General features: G+C 41.9%; 1 protein-coding gene across 1 annotated transcript in view; it reads right to left on the minus strand.

Annotated features, from left to right (window-relative positions):
* Window positions 1-20,052, minus strand: part of ANXA9 (annexin A9) — a 504,993-nt gene that overhangs the window by 75,785 nt on the left and 409,156 nt on the right. The window contains exon 11 of the mRNA XM_044080038.1: window positions 15,611-15,669. Coding sequence (XP_043935973.1) covers window positions 15,611-15,669 — 59 coding nt within the window. The remainder of the gene's footprint in view (window positions 1-15,610; window positions 15,670-20,052) is intronic.

Below are 20,052 nucleotides of genomic sequence, written 5' to 3' on the forward strand. Positions count from 1 at the left end.
TACTCAAGTGCACTGATGCTCCACCCTTGTGCAGATGGATGATTGTTTCTGCTCTCCATTCATCTGGCACTAAATCCATTTGAAGGCTGATATTGAAAATCATCTCTAAGGGTTTGACAGGCCCTGTTTCAGGCTGGCCAGAAGGCATCCTGGTAAGTTTTCCAGCCCCATAGAAGCAGTATTCCTGACCTTGGATAGTGGTTGCAGGACTTGCTCTTGGGAGACTTTGTGTGTGTGCGTGGGGGGGGGTCTGAATGCTAGTATGTGACCTGGGAATGTGGCGGGGGGAGAGGTTAGGCAAGGTTCAAAGGATAAAACCTCCACCATAACAAATACAAGCATGCAAAATCTGAAGGTAATGCTACTCAATGCTAGAAGTCTAAACCTCAAAATGCACTCTCTTGAGGCACTCCTAAAATGGAGAACATCGATGTCTGTGCAGTAACTGAGACCTGGTTCAAGGCTCCAGAGAGCACCCCTGCAATACCAGGCTACAACTCTTACCACACTTTTTGGCCACAAAACCAAGACCAAAACACTAAAGATGGAGGAGTGTCCATATTCACCAAGGATATTCACACCTCCAGGCTAGTTGCCCAACACAATGCATCTGAAATTCTCCAGGTGCAACTAACACTAGGTAAGACTGCAATCCAAATTGTAGCTTGCTACAGATCCCCCACCATGCCCCAAGATTCTCACTACACCTTTCTAAACATACTGGAAAATATTAAGATACAACCAAACACCCTAATACTGGGTGATTTCAACTACCCTGCCATTAACTGGGAAAACTACTTGGGTACCAACTCCTTTTCCCAACGGTTCTTGGAATTCATAAATTCCAATGCCCTGGATCAGCTAATCCATTGTCCCACCAGGGGCTCCAATATCATAGACCTGGTCATTACCAACATGGGAGATAGATGCTCCACACCAGTGGTCACCCCCTCATTGGTCAGGTCTGACCATAAGCAAATCACCCTTGACATCCACATCCCACTCCCACCCCCCAGTAAGGAAACCTCCTTAAAAAACTTCTCCAAAGCCAACTTCATGCTACTGAAGTCAGAAGTGACAAACGTCATGACACCCATGCAGATGGGATCTGAAAGTTCAACTGCAGAATCCTACACTAAGGCACTGTGCAAGCACATCCACTCATGCAGGAATCATGCCATCTCAAATAGAACCAAGATGCTCTTTCCCCAAAAAACGGAAGTCAATCTGGTGGTCCCCTGCTATAAACAAACTATACAACTGAAAGAAGATACTGTTGCAGAAAAGAGGAAAATCCCAGGATGCAAAAACTCCCTCACCAGCCCCAGTAAGAAGCTGAGATCCCTCATAAAATCCTCAAAAGCTAGTTACAAAAATAAAATTGCCAAAGATTCCAAAGACAACCACAAGGCATTCTATAGTTATGTCAAGAATCTAAATGGCAATGCTCAGATCTGCTCTGAGCTACAACAGAATGGCATTAAATATACTGATCCCAAAGATATTGCCAATATCCTGGCAGATCGATTTAGTGCCAACTTCACCCCCCCCCCCTCACCCCCTAAAGGGCCCATCTCAATCCCAAAAGATTGCCAAATTTCGGTAATCATGGCCACACAGGTAGAAACCGCACTCTCCAAAGCTAAGAATACAGCATCCATGGGCCCAGATGACATCCCAGGCTGTGTACTACATGAACTACAAAATGAACTGGCACCTCACCTAAGTGTCATGTTTAATCATAGCCTCACCTCAGGCTTCGTGCCCACTGAGTGGCGCACAGCTACAGTTATCCCACTCCACAAGGGGGGGTCCAGCTTGGATCCTGGGAACTACCGTCCCATCAGTCTGACAAGCTTGATCTGCAAGGGCATGGAACGCATTATCATGGAACTTATAAACAAAGACATTGGCTACCTTCAAACATTGGACCCCACCCAGTTTGGGTTTGTGAAGGGCCGATCTTGTCTCCTGAATCTGATTGACTTCTTCGAATCAGTCTCCAGAGCTGTGGATGAGGCTAAGACAGTCCACACAGCCTATCTGGTCCTCGCCAAGGCCTTCAACACCATCCCCCACTCTGGAATCATAGATAAACTAACTAAGCTTGGCATAAATCCCTGTGTCACTCGATGGGTTGCCAGCTGGCTTACTGACAGAACCCAGACTGTAAAAGTAGCTGACTCCAAATCCAGCTCCTGACAAGTGACAAGTGGAGTACCTCAGGGTACAGTCCTGGGACCACTCTTGTTTGGCATCTACTTCTCTGAAGTACAGTCCAACACTAAGGGACTCTAGCTAACAAAGTTTGCAGATGACTGCAAACTGGGAGCCATTATTGAATCCCCAAATGATGTGGATTTTCTACAAAAGGGCCTTACAGAAACAGATGCCTGGTGCCAGAGCCATGGGCTCAAGCTTAATGCCAATAAATGTATAGTTATCTCCTTTGGAAAAAAAACATGTACCCATGAATTACCACATAGGTGGCAGGACACCAAACATCGAAAGTGTGATGAGAGACTTAGGGACACAGGTAGACAGCGGTCTCACTTTCGATAACCACGTTGCCACAATGTCAGGAAATCTTTCTATGTGGCACACCTCCTCACTAAGGGCTTTTCATCCAGAAAAAAGGAGGTCATTGTCCCACTGTACTCATTCCTCATTAGACCCATTATAGAGTATAATGCCCCATTTGGTATGTACCTCACAAGACATCTGCAATAGCTGGAAAGGCCACAGAAATACCTCACTAAAAGAATCACAGGCCTAAAGCAGATGCCATAAGCTGACCATCTAAAAAAACTCCATCTATACTCTGTGGCATATTGTCTACTCAGAGGCGATCTCTTCTTAACATACAAGGCCATGTCAAACCCTGAGCTGTTAGACATGCTCCACTTAAAGAAATCCCAATCCCTCAGAGCCACATGCTCCAGGGATCTAAACCTTGCCATCACAATGAAAAAAACATGGTGGAGGGATAGGTTCCTGACCCAGAGACTCCCCATACTCTGGAATAGACTGTCCATACATGTCAAGCAGAGTGCCTTATTGGCCCTCTTCAAAAGGAACCTTGATGATTGGATGGGAGATAGGAAATTCACCCCAGGGATCATGTCAGTCGCCCTGCTAGACAGGGGTCCAGAGAAGTAAATATTGTGGGAAGAAATATCCAGGGAGTTGCTATGGCTAGGCTTGCATAGGCCCTAGGGCTGATAGCCTAGTACCAACCTATGAACCTATGAACCTATGAGAGTGAAGTCAGAGCTAAATTTATCAGCTAGTAGATTGGCTATGTCCTCTGCTGCATATGTGTTATCATTTCCAATTATCTCTGTGCTATGTTGAGCATGGTTTCTGAGGTTTCTAGTACAGCCAAAGAAGGCTATCTAGTTGTTTTTGCCTGTGCAGCTATTTTTACCTCATGTCTTACTTTGGTTGATTTGATCAGGGCCCTGAATTCCCTACTAGGTTTAGCAAGAGCTTGTCTGGCATCTAGAGAGCTACATTTATTTTTACATGTAAAGCGCTTCTTTTTATTTTATTGTAGAGCCTGTTTATATTTGGTTTCTAACATAGGAGTTTATTTTTAAATATGACATTGTATTTACTTCAGAGGGGAACAGATGCATCTATGCAGCTAATTACATATGCATAGAATTTGGACGTAAAGGATTTCACATACGCAGAGGGGTCATCAGATTTGAAGAGGATGCTGAATTTGGTCATGTCATTACTCAGTATTAGTAGATTAGCTTTAGCATAACCTCTGAATACTGAGTTATGGGGGATGTCTGTGGCTACAGTCTTATGGTGAATGTAACCTCTTTATGGTCCAATTTGACTAGGCAGGAAGTTACAACTGGCAAGGAACAGAACTGTTCCATAGTGGTGAAAACCAAGTCCTGGATTTTGTCACCCTTAGTTGGGATGCAGACAAGCCGGTCCAGTGAGTTTATATTTACAAAGTCCAGAAATCTCTGGCCATACATGATAGGGATATATAAGTCAACTAATTGATGGGGGGGGGGGGGGGTTGAAGTCCCCTAACAGAATGTTTTTTGGCTGAATACATAGAGACTCCATACTAGACAGGTAGGAGGCATGAGCCAAGGGGGGTATATGTGTGAGGGGTCCTATAGCTGGGAATGATGTAATAAGGGGTTTTGTTAATAGTAAGTTGGAGAAGGAGGAATTTCAGGTCATTATTTTGTCTAATGCGTCTGGAGGTAAAATTTTGTTTTACAGTTATAGAGACACTGCTACCTTTAGTGCTATCATCTAGTATGATGGGCCTAAATGCGTGGTAGGCATTTAAACCTTGCACTGATAGGGTAGTCTCAATGGTCTTGAACCAGGTGTCTGTGACAATACATATATTGATGCATTTCAGGATATGGAGTGCCTGTAAGGAGTAGAGTTTTTTGATAAGGCTCCTAGGATCCAACAGCAGTACCTTTGTTATCCATAGGTTCATAGGTTCATAAGTGTGTACTAGGCTAATGGCCCTGGAGCCTTTGCAATCTTAGCCCAAAGAAGTGCCCTGGCATCATGCCACCTGATGTTAGTTCCCAGTGCCTCTATCAAGTAGAGCCACTGGAGTGATTTCCTAGGGTGAACTTTTTATTTCCCATCCACTCATCAAGATTTCTCTTGAAGAGGGCCAGTGAGGTGCTCTGCTTGACATGTATGGGAAGTCTATTCCAGAGCATGGGCAGTCTCTGGGTTATGAATCAGTCCCTCCAGCATGTTCTGTTGATTGTGGTAATGAGGTTGAGCTCTCTGGTGCATGTGATGCGGAGGGATTGGGATTTCTTTAGATGTAGCATTTCTAACAGAGCTGGGTCAGACATGACTTTGTAAGTCAAGCAGAGCTCGCCTCTTAGTAGATGATATGAGACAGAGAATAGCTGGAGTTTTTTTTAGTCTGTTCATGTAGAACATGTGTTTAAGGCCTAGGATCCTCTTTGTGAGGTACGTTTTGTGGCCTTTCCAGCTGTTGCATGTGTCTAGTGAGGCACATACCAAATGGGGCATTATACTTGAAGAGTAGAGAGAGATGATGACTTCTTTCTTCCTGGATGCAAACCCCTTGGTAATGAGATGTGCTACATAGAAGGACTTTCTGACCACAGTGGCAATGTGGTGGTCGAAGGAGAGGTTGCTGTCAACCTGTGTCCCCAGATCTCTTATAGTGCCTTCAGTATTCAGTGGGCCCCCATCGATGTGATTAGTGGGAACTGGGTTTTTCCCAAAGGGGATGAAGACGCATTTTTTGGCATTAAGCTTAAGGCCATGGTTTCGACACCAGTTATTGGTCTCAGTGAGGCCTTTCTGTAGGATGTCGACATCACTTGAGGAGTTAATAATGGCTCCCAGCTTGAAGTCATCTGTGAACCTGGTCAGCCAGAGTCCCTCTGTGTTGGCCTGGACTTCTGCGAAGTAGATGCCAAACAGGAGAGGACCCAGGACTGATCACTGTGGGACTCCACTCATGACTGGTTGTCAGTCTGACTTGGATGAGTGGATGGGAAATAGGAAATACACCCCGGGGATCACTTCTGTGTCACTGCTTGATAGTGGTACAAGAAAATAAGTTTCTTGGGTGGCGTAAGCCAGGGAACCTTATTGGCTTGGCTTATGTAGGCCCTTGGGCTGATAGCCTAGTACCTACCTATCAACCTATCAACCTATGAGTCTGCTACTTACACACTGTGGGTTCTATCTGTGAGCCAATTTGCAACCCACCTAGTGATATAGGGGTTGATGCCTAGTTTGGTGAGATTATTAATAATTCCTGAGTGGGGAATGGTATCAAAGGTCTTGGCCAGATTGAGGTAGGCTGTATGAACTGCCTTGCCCTTATCCACAGCTCTGGTGACTGACTCAAAAAAGTCAATCAGGTTGAGCAAGCATGATCTACCTTTCAAAAAGCCAAATTGTGTGGGATCTAGAGTTTGGAGATTCCTTATATCCTTGTTAATTAGTTCCATGATGATGTGCTCAGTAGCTTTACATATCAGACTCATCAGGTGAATGGGGCAATAATTCCCAGGGTCTGTAGTCACTCCCTCTTTATGGAGAGGGATGACTGTAGCAGTGCACCATTTGGTAGGGACAAAGCCAGAAGTGAGGCTACGATTAAACAGGACACACAGATGTGGTGCCAGTTCACTTTGTAGTTCATGTAGAACACATCCAGGGATATTGTTGGGTCCCAAGGAAGCTGTATTCTTGGCCTTAGACAATGCAGCTCTAACTGTGCTGCAGTAATTTTGGGTGCCTGGCATACCTCCAGTATTGTGATTGGTCCTTTGAGCGGTGAGAGGGGTAAAGTTGACACTGAAACTGTTGGCCAGTATGTTAGCAATATCTCTTGGCTCAGTATAGGAGGAAACATTGTGCAGTAACTCACAGCAAATATGGGTATTGCTGTGGAGATTCTTGATATAACTATAGAAGGTGCTGTGGTTGTTTTTAGTGTCTGCCACAATACTGCCTTCATAGCTGGCTATAGAAGATTTGATGAGGGATCTCAACTTTTTGTTGAGGCTAATAAGGGAGTTTTTCCAGTCGTGGGACTTCACCTTTTTCTGCAACAGATTCTTCCTTCTGTTATAGAGTTTATTAATGGCAGGGGACCTACAGATTGGCTTCCTTTTTTTGGAGGAGAGCATCTTGGTTCTGTTGGGTATGGCTAGTTCCATGCATTTATGTACATGTTCGTATAGTGCATTGGTGTATGATTCTGCAGTCATGCATCTATTTTCCATTGACATGGGTGCCGTGAAGTTAGCCACCTCTGTTTTTAGGAGGCCAAAGTCAGCTTTGGAGAAGTTTTTCATGGTGGTTACCTTTGCAGGGGGTGTGGGTGAGATGTAGATTTCTATGGTGATTAGTTTGTGGTCAGATCTAACCAGGGAGGAATTGACTATTGGTGTAGAGCAATGGTTGCCCATGTTTGTAATAACCAGGTCAAGGATGTTGCTTCCTCTAGTGGGGGTAAAAATGAGCTGGTCCAGAGCACTGGAATTGATGAATTCCAGGAAGTGTTGAGCCAATGTATTTGGTGCATGAGTAGTTTTTCCAGTTGATGGAGGGGTAGTTGAAGTCATCTAGTATGAGAATGTTGGGTTGGACCCTAATAGTTTCCAGGGTGCTTAGGAACATGGAGTGAGATTCTTCAGACATGATTGGGGACCTATAGCAGGCTATGACCTGAATCGCTGTCTTACCCAATGTTAGTTGTACCTGAAGTATCTCAGATGCGTTATGCTGGGCTCCTAGTCTGGAGGTGTGCATATCCTTTATGAATATGGAGACACCATTGCCTTTGGAGCTTCAGTCCATGTTCTGGGGCAGAAAGGTGTGGAATGAGTTATAGCCTGGTAGCACAGTGGTGCTTTCTGCTGCTTTAAACCAGGTCTCCATTACAGCACAAATGTCGATGTTCTCCATTTTAAGGAGTGCTTCAAGCAAGCGCATCTTGAGATTTAGGCTTCTAGTGTTGAGCAGCATGACCCTCAGATTGCATTTATTTATAGCTGTTACAGTGGTAATTTGGTCTTTGGAGCATCACCTAAAAAGGCAGTATAGGAGTGGCAAGTATCCAGTATCTGGAAACCCAGGGGTGACAGATGAAGGCCATTTCTGGCAAAGTATTGAGGTCTGTCAGTCATGTCATCCCAAGCAGACAGATACTGGATCTCCTTAGAATGACACCAGAAACTTAGCCAATTGTTGAAGTTAATCATTTTCAGTTTGTACTGTGGTATCATTCTGGGTGAAGGTAGGATGCTGCTCAGGGCTAGGATCATACTTCCCTGGGCCACATAATTCGAGAGCTCATCCATGCCTCTTTTCATGTAGTCCAGGGAGTTGCATCTCAGGTCATTCAAACCTACTTGGACAGTGAAAGAGTCATACTTGTACTTGTGGAGTGACCTGAGTGCGTGTGTTATGTGTCGGATTCTGGCACCTGATAAACAGCTGACTGTTACCTTCTCCTTATTCAGCCTAGTGAGTGGGACATCAGTGTGCCTCACTATCAAGTCACCTATGATTAGTGTATTGGGCAAGCTGTTTTTCCTTAGGGGCTTAGGATGAGGGGCACACTGTGTAGGTGAGCTATGTGTCTTGTGGTTTGTGCTGTGGTGTGGTGGTCAAGTACGTTTCTGCCTTGGAGGTCTGGGCTGTTTGGATAAATTTCTATTGACAGCCTCTAAGTAGGTAGGTGTATGGTTTGTGTTTTTATGTGAGAGCTGTGATGGTGGGTGTTTTGGAGGGATATGGTGCAGGTGTTTGCCTTCTCCTCTTGACCAGCTATTCTGGTCTTGGCTTGAGAGTGCATGGCTTCCAATTTGGATATATAAGTGCATCTCTCACAAGTCTGAGTGTTGGGAGGTAAGAGGAGAGGGTTGTCTGTGTACATGAGGCAGTTGCTATACTGCCTCAGAATGCCCAAGTTCACCAGTTTAATAGGAGAAAGCACAGGGAACTGACCTTTAGACATCCGAGGAGGGATGGTCATTATTAATAAGTACTGGAGCTGTTTCCTTCTATATTCCTTTTACAGAAAAAATGTCACTCAAGGTCACTGTGTCTGTACAGAGCACTGCCAAACACTTGAGGGGAAACAAATCTTAGACCCTGAAAATTTAAGAATGAAATATTTAAGCAGATATTCTGACGTTAGAAAGAAATCAAGCAGTACTTACTGAAAAATAAAGATTTAGCTTGTCAAGGATGATGAAAAGAGGGGAGTCACATGAATGGCTACTGCCTGGCTACTACTAATGCTGATCTCAGCATAGCTTCACTCTGTTGGGATACAATACTCCTTTACTTCTTCTCTCACCAGAAGCAAAATGTTAGCACCAATCCCAAGAAGAGAAGCAGGCGACAGCCTGTTTGGTGATCCACAGTCTTGTTCTGGATGATGCAAGAGTCTGCTTTGTTATGTTGGAGGCTTTTGAAGACTAACATTTCCTAAAAAAGGTACTATGGAGTGATCAGGGTCCTTGCCAATGTACAAAAGCCTAGGGGGGGTTAGGTGCTCGCCATCCCTTGCAAAGCAGTTAAGACTATCTACTATCTCCTCCCAGGCTGCTATAAATGTATGTATACATATATATATATATATATATATATATATATATATATATATATATATATATATATATATGTGTGTGTGTGTGTGTGTGTGTGGGCGTATGTCTGCCCCCCTTTGAAAGACTCTAGAAACTAATCCAATTGTTGAATTCAATGATCTTTTGTTTATATTGTGCCATCATTCTTGGTGAAGGTAAAATTCTGCTCAAGGCTAGGCTCATACCTTCTTCAGGCACATATTCTTAGAGCTTCATCACATATAGTCCAGGGATATACATCTCAGGTCATTTACTCGTATGTGTGCAATGACTGTATCATGTGCGTACTTGTGGTTCAACGACTTCAATACATGTATAATGTGGTGAATCCTGCCCCCCCCCATAGCACCTGGCCATGACCCTCTCCTTGGTCCAGCCTGGTGAATGGTGGATCAATGTGTCTCACTATGGAGCCACCTATGACTAGGATGTTGGATTGTGTGGAGGTTTGCCTTATGAGCTTTAGAACTGAGACAGTTTGATTTATACATGTGTGTTTCATGGTGGGTGCTGCCTAAGTTGAGTGTGAGGATTCTGAGGGTATTTGCTATTTTAGGTTACATTTAGAAGTCCTCTGTGGTTTAGGAAGGTTATTGTTAAAAGCCTCAGCATATGTAGGTCTATGTGTTTGGTACATATTGTTTTTTGTAGTAAGTATAGTGTAGTGCTGTGTGTTACTGACAACCTGATTGTTATTTGCAATGTTTTATGTGAGAGCTTTGCTTCCAATACCATTAGATAACTGCATCTCTCACACACTGTGTCAGTTTGTTAAAGTAGTAGGTGGTTGTCAGTAAACATGATACAATTGCTATATTGTCACAGGATACCCATTTCAACCAAGCTGGCCACAGAGACAGTTGGAAAGTGCAAATCGTGGTCCAGATGTTTATTAATGTGAGCTGCAGAGGAAGAGGCACCAGTGGATCTGGGGCTGGTTTACTGGAGTACTCTCTCTAAAAGTAACAGCAACAGTCTTCCCCACCATCACCAGTTTCTAAAAGGGAAAGGGAGGTTTGAATAGAGAGATGATAACATCAGCAAACAAAGGAGGGTAGTTTTGCTGGAACTAAATTCATCCTCAATTCTTGGTGGACCCTGTTTTTACAAAAATCTCACCAAGACAACACTGGTATATAGACTGTATTTTACATAGCATGTATCATGGGCAGAAGTAGGTTAAAAAATAAGAAAGACAGCTGGGTGCACAAGTCCCAGGATAAAGAAGTGCCCAATCCTGGTAGGCACACTGGTGCCAGGACTTGAAAAAATGACAGTGTAGAATCGTCAAGACATGGAAACATTCCTACGATGGGGTTAGGCTAGGCTCAGGGGGAGGATGGCCCTCCCCCTGTTGTAGAAGGAAGTAGTAGCTCACAAAAAACACAGAAACTGACAGGCCAAAAAACAGCCATAAATGTGGTACAGTGGACTTGAGGATAAGAAAGAAATTATGTATTGTTAATATTATGCACGAAGCCCAGAATTTCTGGATAGAAGATATTCAAAAATATTAAGAGAAAAATTAGAGGAAAGAAAAAATGCTTGTATAAGAAAGAAAACTGCCAAAAGTTTCAAAGGCAAATTTGTATTCGTTAATGTAACAGATTCATGAAAAACATTATCTAGACCAAGAAACCTTGGGCCATTTTGAAAATGAAGTGGCTAAGGAAGTGTGAAAATATAAACAACAAAACCTAGAGATTTTTGATATGTATAAAAAAGAAACGTGGACATGGGAAAGAAAGAGAGATCTGATATGGTGTAATATTTCTGCAAAAGAAAAGAAAGCAAAACTAATCAGTACAAAAAAGCAGCTCCAGAGATATTTGAAGAGAAATACAGAACACTGATTTATTAACAAATGACACTTTTTAAAAAAAAAAAAACATAAAATAAATAAATAAATAAATAAAAGTGTCATTTGTTAATAAATCAGTGTTCTATTGCAAACCTTGTTGCCCTAGTGGATTTTGGCACCCAGCACAGCGGACGGATTCTTGGTGTATCATTATTGTGTGGACTTTTGCTGACTTTTTACAGTAAAGATACTGAATGGACAGAAGAAGTAAAAGAAACAGTAAGAAGTTCAAATGTATGGGATATGAAATGGGATGAAATAACGGAGAGAGAAATTGAAGCAAAGTTAAGAAAAGCTCCTAACTCAGAAACCACAGTCCCAGATGCAGTATCTAACTTCTGGCTAAAAGTATTAATACTGTTACATGAAGACTTAGCCTTGAGAAAGAATTACAAGCATACCCAGAACAGACACCAACCTGGTTAACAGCAGAAAAAATGATACTCCAACTTGAGTGAATCAGCAAGGTATTTTAAAAACTATAGACCAATAACTTGCCTTCTGATGATGTATAAACTGTATACTGAAACTGATGCTGACAGGGTTTATAGTAATTTAGAAGAAAACTCAATTGTGGCAATAGAACAAAAGATTAACAAAAGAAAGTCATATGAAACAAAGGATCATTTGTTGTTAAGCAAAGTCATAATGAAGAATTGTAAAAAGGGGAAGAATCTAAGCATGACATGGGTAGATTACAAAAAAAGCATTTGATAGCATCCTACATTTGTGGATAAAGGAGTGCTTACAAATGTATAAAATAAAATTATTATCCCAGGGATAAAAATTTAAAGGGGGGATAGATCCAGGGTGACTTTTTGTCACAGCTGCTCTTTTGTCTTGTTCTCAATCCATTAAGTTGTCTTTTTAACAATTTAAGTCATGGTTAGAATTTGGCTCCCAGACAACAACAAAGTGTAAAGATTTCTCATCTTTTTATGGATGATTTAAAACTGTATAGTTCATCAGATGAGAAGCCAAAAGTACACCTGCAAGTGGCCAAAACTTTTTAAGATGATGTAAGAATTTCATTTGGTCTTGATAAAAATGTACAAAAGCAATGTGCTAAGTAGGAAAGCTACAGCACCAAGAAAATATCAGTCTAGGACAGGAATGTGATATAAAGGAACTTGAGCAGGAGGGAGTTTATAAATATCTGGGAATTGATGAAGGATTGACAATAAAAAATAAACAAATGTGAACAAAACTCAGTAAAGAACATTTCTGAAGACTAAAATTAATACTGAAAACAGCCCTGACATCTAGGAACAAAGTCCGAGCTATAGCTATTCAAGGTGACCAATTTGTTCTTCCTGTTCTATCTTACAGTTTTGGGGTGATTGACTGGCCCCAACAGGTATTGGATCAGTTGGATAGGAACAAAAGAAAAATCCTTCATGGATATCGAATTATATATAAAAATCAGTGTATACCAAGATTATATATTCCTCATTCTGAAGAGGGTATGGGCCTCCTCAAAATTGATTATATGTATAGATTTGTAAGCATAGGGCAGTATACATATCTGCTAACCTCATCAGATACAAACATAGCAATAGTCCTGAAACACGAAGAGAACAAATCTAAGATGACTTCCCTGCTTAGTTTAGCAGAAGCATATCAATGTCAAGCAGGAATGGAAAACTATTCAGAAGTAGACAAAAATCAGGCTGCAACTGAATGTGCCAAAAAAAAAAAAAAACAAAGAATATAAGGTGAAGGATCAGATGAGAAGGCAAGAAATGTGGAAAAGGCATAAATATAGATATAAGTACAGAACTCTCCTAGAACAACCTCATGTCAATCAGGATTTGATGCAGGAATGGTTAAGGAGACGTGAATTTAAACCAAAAGATGAATGGTTAATATTAATGGCCCAGGATTGGTTTTCAAAGTCCATTGAACATGTAGGAGAAAGATAAAACTGCAGGTTCAGTAAAAGAGAACTGGAAACAGTGGCACATCTTACTGGGTGTGATATGTTAAAGGCAAAGGGCCTGTATACTGAAAGGCATAATAATGTGGCAAGACTTGCACTGAGGATTGTGCAAACATTACAATATTGAAGTAGCTGAGAAGCATTGGAAACCATTATTATTAAGCATTATGGAGAATGATGATGGGGTTATCCAACAGTTAAAAAAAAATAGATGTAACAAAACCAGATATAGTGGTTCAGGAAAAGAAGACAACAGTAGCATTGATCAGCGAACTTGCTACACCCAGTGTTTACAGTGTCTTACATACAGAGAAACACAAAATCATAAAATGACAGCATTTGCAGGCAAAAACGAGTGCAATGTGGAAAAAGGATACCCAGACAGTTCCAACAGCAGTAGTAGCAATGGGTTTCATAAAAAGAGCTACAGTTTTATTTAGATATGCTACCAATACTTGTAACCCCATATGAATTGCAGAAGACGTCAGTTTTGAGCACATTGTGGGTGCTGCGAAAAGTACCTTTGGCTAACATCAAAGACTGAAACAATAATAATTTCACAAACTTTAATAATACTTTAAATTAGGAATGGCATATTTTCCATTTATGGTATTAGAAACCCAAAAGAATTGGAGAAATTAAACCAGGAAGGGGAAATTGTTAATTGATGTCTGAGATATCTATGACTGGAAATAGCCAAGCCAACATCCCTAAAGTAAACAACATATTCTTTTCTAGCTTTCCTTAATCTATAAAGTTAGAAAATTGTCCCCTAAAATCTCAGCATTGGTCTTATCCTGACCTGCCTAACTTTCTGACTTTGGACCTGTTGCCCCCATTCCACCTACCACCACCCACAACCCAGAACTGCCACCTTCTTCAATGTGCAGTCATATCCTTATGCTCTGCAATGCATTTTAGATGGGTTCTTCAGTATGACACATTTCAGTTGAAAACATGAACTTTTACATATTTGACTCACTGGTCTCAGGTTTCTATGGAACCTCAGCTACTTAGCTGGCACTGAGATTGTTGTTGTCTCTTCTGAAGGTAATTGCTCAGTGTTTGTGTTTAATCACAACTGAATCCCCCCTTTTAGTACATAAATCAAGGTCGTAACACTACCATGTTGAAAAGGCGAAGCTAAAATATATAAATCTGACAGCTGTGACTTTTCATTGAAGGTGACATAAGCTCATAATAATGGCAGTTGTTATTATTTTGAACCACAAACTAATCAATCAGATGTTTCTTCACCGTAGCTCATAAATAAGTCAGTTATTTGTATTAACATTCTCAAAACTCTTCCTGAAACTCAAATCAGTTAGCTTAGTCAAATGCTGTTAATGTGCCTAAGACATATTGCAAATAAAAAAAAAGAACAATTCATTTCAATAACGCAATGAAAATTTGCACAATGAAAGAAACAAGGGCAGATTCTGCATTAATTGTGCAAAACTCTTTCCAGAGAAGATATCATAATTCATTTCTTTTAGAAATATGGAAGTAGAATTAAAATCTATCCTGAATATTCAGGGAAAATATTTATAACCATCAGTGTGATGAGGCTGTACTGAATTTAAGAAAATCACCCTCAGATCCATAATAGATGTATACATTTTTTAACAAAAAACAGACTTTCAAGCAATCTTCGAAACACCACATAAAGATACGTTTGGTAATTTTCTTCACATTGAAATCAAAATATATGCAATGTAGTTTGAAAAGAGATCCAGTCATCCATTTTCAGTATCAAGTCCATTCAATTCAGGGTGGCAAGGAACTAGAATTTATCCTGGCAAGCAATGTGCATTTGGCATGAAATCAGTCTTGAGTGGGATTACAAGACACACACACACACACACACACACACACAAACGCACACCCACACACACACACACACAAACGCACACCCACACACACACACACCCTGGGACATTTATGTGCATTTACAATTTACCTACGTGCATGTCTTTGAGATATGAAAGGAAACAGGAGACTCCAGTGAAAACCCAATTAGACAGACAGGACATGAAAACTCTGTACAGTTTGTGCCCCAACCCTGAACTTAATCAGAGAACCAAGTGTTGTGGGACAGAAATTATAAACAATGAGATTTTAATGTTTCATTTGCAAAACCATATTCCAAAGAGTAGAAAGCCTTGATAGTACCTGAGCCTATATAAACTCACATTATACACTATACTTACATCAATAACAGCAGAGTATTACTGCTAATTTTTTTACAGTAACCGAGTATTGTGATACACAAATATGACATCTACAATTCAAACGCACACTCGACATTGGCAAGTACTTCCTTTCTATAGCATACTTACAAGGCAAGCCCATCTAAAATGCTTAGTTTTGTTCTTGTTTTGTAATAGACTGCTTTCAGTACTTTTTGTCTGTATACTTAAAAAAGCACCAGTAAATCTACTGGGTTATATGGGTTTACAATAAGAAAACAAATACAATATGCTCTGAAACTGCAGTCTAATGATTTATCATCCTGTGATCTTAGAACTTTCCATTTCAATATTTCACTCAATGTATTTTTTTTGAATATGTTGTTAACCCGTAGTTTTCATTAATGCTCTGTAAATATACATTTTTATGAAGTACTGTTATGGTAATGGATGGCATGTACCTTACCTTTAGGGCATTGTGCAGCTTGTCAGCAAAATATAAAGGGGTATTTCTGATGTTGGAAACTGAAGAGAAAAAAAAAATTACATTAAAACAACAACTGCTATGTTAACAATAATGAAGCATTTAAATCATGTCATATATTGACTTTTATTGCTAGTTTTACGTTTTCTGCTTTCATTTGCAGCATGGACGGTGGAGGTGGTCAGGGGAATAGTTGACTGCCTTAACAGTTGATAAGACTATCCTGCGATGTTGATTTAATAGACACTGCATGCTTTTCTGAAAGGCTGATCTCATACATGTAGCAAACTTAGACACACTGCAATAGAGTTACTAGTTTTTAGTTACTGGATTATACAAGGTCTTTATTACCTCAATGGTTGCATGATAGACTTATATCACTGACCTAGGTAAGATGATTACCATATACTTAAATGTGACAGACCTAAAACAAGCACATGTCGAATAAGCCCACTGTTACCCTATCTTCTAGTGCTTCCTGTCTTGTCCCTACCTATAATTCCTCTCCTGAACACTTTATGCTTAGCAGACTACCACTGTTTCACATGGTTCTTCACCATCTAACTTGACTGATAGGTTCATATGTGTGTACTAGGCTAATGGCCCTGGAGTCTTTACAAGCCTAGCTCAGAGGATTACCCTGGCATTGTGCCACTTGGCCTTAGTTCCCAGTGCCTCTGTCGAGTAAAGCCACTGGAGTGATCCCTGGGGTGAATTTTCTATTTCCCATCTACTCATCAAGAGTTCTTTTGAAGAGAGCCAGTGAGGTGGTCTGCTTGACATGCATGGGAAGTCTATTCCATAGCATAGGCAGTCTCTGGGTTATGAACCTGTCCCTCCAGCATGTTCTGTTGATTGTGGTAATGAGGTTGAGGTCTCTGGAGCGAGTGATGGGGAGGAATTGGGATTTCTTTAAATTTAGCATTTCTAACAGAGCTGGGTCAGACATGACTTTGTAAGTTAAGCAGAGATCGCCTCTAAGTAGGTGATATGAGATAGAGAATAGTTGGAGTTTTTTTAGTCTGTCCATATAGGACAAATGTTTAAGGCCTAGGATCCTCTTTGTGAGGTACTTTTGTGGTCTCTCCAGTTGTTGCAGGGCAGGTGTTTAGTGAGGCACATGTACAAACTCAATGATTAGCCTAATGAGGGAAGAGTAGAGGGAGACAATGACCTCTTTCTTCCTGGATTGAAAACCCTTAGTAATGAGATGTGCCATACAGAACGACTTTCTGACCACATTGCAATGTGGTGGTCAAAAGAGAGGTTGCTGTCAAACTGTGCTCCCAGATGTCTTATAATGCCTTCTGTGTTCTGTGGACTACCATTGATGTGGTAATTCATGGGAATTGAGTTTTTCCCAAAGGGGATGACGACACATTTTTTGGCACTGAGCTTAAGGCCGTGATTCTGACATCAGTCGTTGGTCTCAGTGAGGCCTTTCTGTAGGATGTCAACTTGCAATCATCTGCGAGCTTTGTCAGCCAGAGTCCCTTCATGTTGGCCTGGACTTCAGAGAAGTAGATACCAAACAGGAGAGGACCCAGGACTGGAGGGACTCCACTCATCACTGGTCAGCAGTCTGACTTGGAGTCAGCTACTTTCACACTGTGGGTTCTACCTCTGAGCCAGTTTGCAACCCACCTAGTGATATAGGGGTTGATGCCTAGCTTAGTGAGTTTTTCTATGATTCCTGAATGGGAAATGGTATCAAAGCCCTTGGCCAGATCAAGGTAGGCTGTATGAACCACCTTGCCTTCATCCACAGCTCTGGTGACTGACTCAAAGAAGTTGACCAAGTTGAGCAGGCATGATCTACCCTTCATAAAACCAAACTGCGTGGGATCCAGATTTTGGAGATTCCCTATATCCTTGTTTATTAGGTCCATGATGATGCGTCCCATAGCTTTGTATATCAGACTTGTCAGGCTAATGGGGCAATAGTTCCCAGAGTCTGTAGTTGCTCCTCCTTTCTGGAGAGGGATGACTGTAGCCTTGCGCCATTCGATAGGGACAAAGCCTGAGGTGAGGCTGTGATTGAACAGGGCACACAGGTGAGGTGCCAGTTCACTCTGTAGTTCATGTAGAACACAGCCAAGAATATTGTCAGGTCCCATAGAAGCTGTATTCTTGGCCTTGGACAGTGCTGTTTTAACCTGTGCAGCAGTAATACTGGGTGCCTGGCAATCTACTGATATTTTGACTTGTCCCTGGGGAGGGGTAAATTGGCACTGAATTTGTTGGCCAGTATATTGGCAAAATATCTGTTGGCTCAGTATAGGAGGTACCATTGTGCAGTAGCTCAAAGCAAATCTGGGTATTGCCGTGGAGATTCTTTACATAACTATAGAAGGCATTGTGGTTGTCTTTACTATCTGCTGCAATTCTGTTTTCATAGCTAGCTTTAGAGGATTTGATGAGGGATCTCAATTTTTTGTTGAGGCTCATAAGGGAGTTTCTCCAGTCTTGGGACTTCACCTTATTCCGCATCAGTTTCCTCCTTCTGTTGTAGAGTTTGTTTATGGCAGGGGACCTCCAGATTGGCTTCCTTTTTTTTTTTTTGGAGGAGAGCGTCTTGGTTCTATTGGGTATGGCGAGATCCATGCATTTGTGTATGTGTTCGTACAGTGCATTGGTGTATGATTCACCAGTCGTGCAACTGATCTCCATTTGCATGGGTGCCATGAAGTTAGCCACCTCTGTTTTTAGGAGCCCAAAGTTAACTTTGGAGAAGTTTTTCATGATGGCTACCTTTGCAGGGGTGGGTTGGGAGGGATGTGGATTTCCAAGGTGATTAGTCTGTGATTGGATCTAACTAGGGAGGAGTTGACTATTGGTGTAGAGCAACTGTTGCCCATGTTAGTAATGACCAGGTCAAGGATGTTGCTACCTCTAGTAGGGGTAGGAACGAGCTGGTCCAGGGCATTGGAATTAATGAATTCCAGGAAACGTTGGGCAAGTGTATTGGTACATGAGTAGTTTTCTCAGTTAATAGAGGGGTAGTTGAAGTCGCCCAGTATGAGAGTGTTTGGTTAGACCCTAATATTCTCCAGGGTGCTTAGGAATGTGGAGTGTGTGTCTTGGGACATGGTTTGGGATCTATATAGGCTACAACCTGAATCACTGTCTTACCCAATGTTAGCTGCACCTGAAGTATCTCTGATGCATTATGTTGGGCTACCAGTCAGGAGGTGTGCGCATCCTTTATGAATATGGAAACACCACTGCCTTTGGAGCTTTATCCCAAGTTCTGGGGCCTAAAGGTGTGGAATGAGTTATAGCCTGGTAGTGCAGGGGTGCTTTCTACTGCCTTGAACCAGGTCTCTGTTATGGCACAAATGTCGATGTTCTCCATTTCAAGGAGTGCTTTGAGTGAGTGCATTTTGAGATTTACACTTCTAGCATTGAGCAGCATGACCCTCAGATTGCATTTGTTTGTAGCTGTTACTGTGGTAACTTGGTCTTGGGAACACCACCTGAAAGAGGCACTATACGGGTGGCAAGAGCCATGGCCGGTATCCGGAAGCTGAGAGGTGACAGATGCAGCCCATCTCTGGCAAAGCATCGAGGTCTGTCAATCATGTCATCCCAGGCAGAGAGATACTGGATCCCCTTAGAATGACACCAGAAACTTAGCCAATTGTTGAATCAATCATTTTCTGCTAGTACTGTGGTATCATTCTGGGTGATGGTAAGATGCTGCTCAGGGCTTGGGTCATACCCGCCTGGGCTACATAATCCGAGAGCTCCTCCATGTCTCTTTTCTTGTAGTCCAGGGAGGTACATCTCAAGTCATTCACACCCACATGTACAATGACAGAGTCATATTTGTACCTGTTGTTGAGGGACCTCTGAGTGCATTTGTTATGTGGCGGATCCTGGTGCTTGACAGGCAGCTGACTGTTACTTTCTCCTTATTCAACCTAGTGAGTGGGACATCAATGCGTCTCACTATCGAGTCACCTATGACTAGTGTGTTGAGCATGCTGTTTTGCCTTAGGGGCTTTGGTTGAGTGGCACACTGTTTAGGAGAGTTATGTGTCTCGTCATTAGTGTTGTGTTGTGGTGGTCAGGTGCGTTTCTGCCCTGGAGGTCTCTGCTGTTTGGGTAGATTTTTATTGAGAGCCTCTGTGAAGGTGGGTGTATGATTTGTGTTTTTATGTGAAGGCAGTGCTGATGTGTGTTTTGGAGGGCTATGTGTTCCATGTGGTGTGGTGCAAGTGTTGACCTTCTCCTCTTGAAGAGCTAGTCCGGTCTTGGCTGGAGAGTGCATGGCTTCCATTTTGCCTATATAAGTCCATCTCTCACAAGTCTGAGTGTTGGGAGGTAAGAGGAGAGGGTTGTCAGTGTACATGAGGCAGTTGCTACATTGCCTCAGGATGCCAAAGTTCACCAGGTTAATAGGAGAAAGCACAGGGAACCGA

The sequence above is a fragment of the Protopterus annectens genome, chromosome 8.part0, assembly GCF_019279795.1.
Source record: "Protopterus annectens isolate FY-2018-M chromosome 8.part0, PAN1.0, whole genome shotgun sequence".
In the NCBI taxonomy this organism is placed as follows: Eukaryota; Metazoa; Chordata; order Ceratodontiformes; family Protopteridae; genus Protopterus; species Protopterus annectens.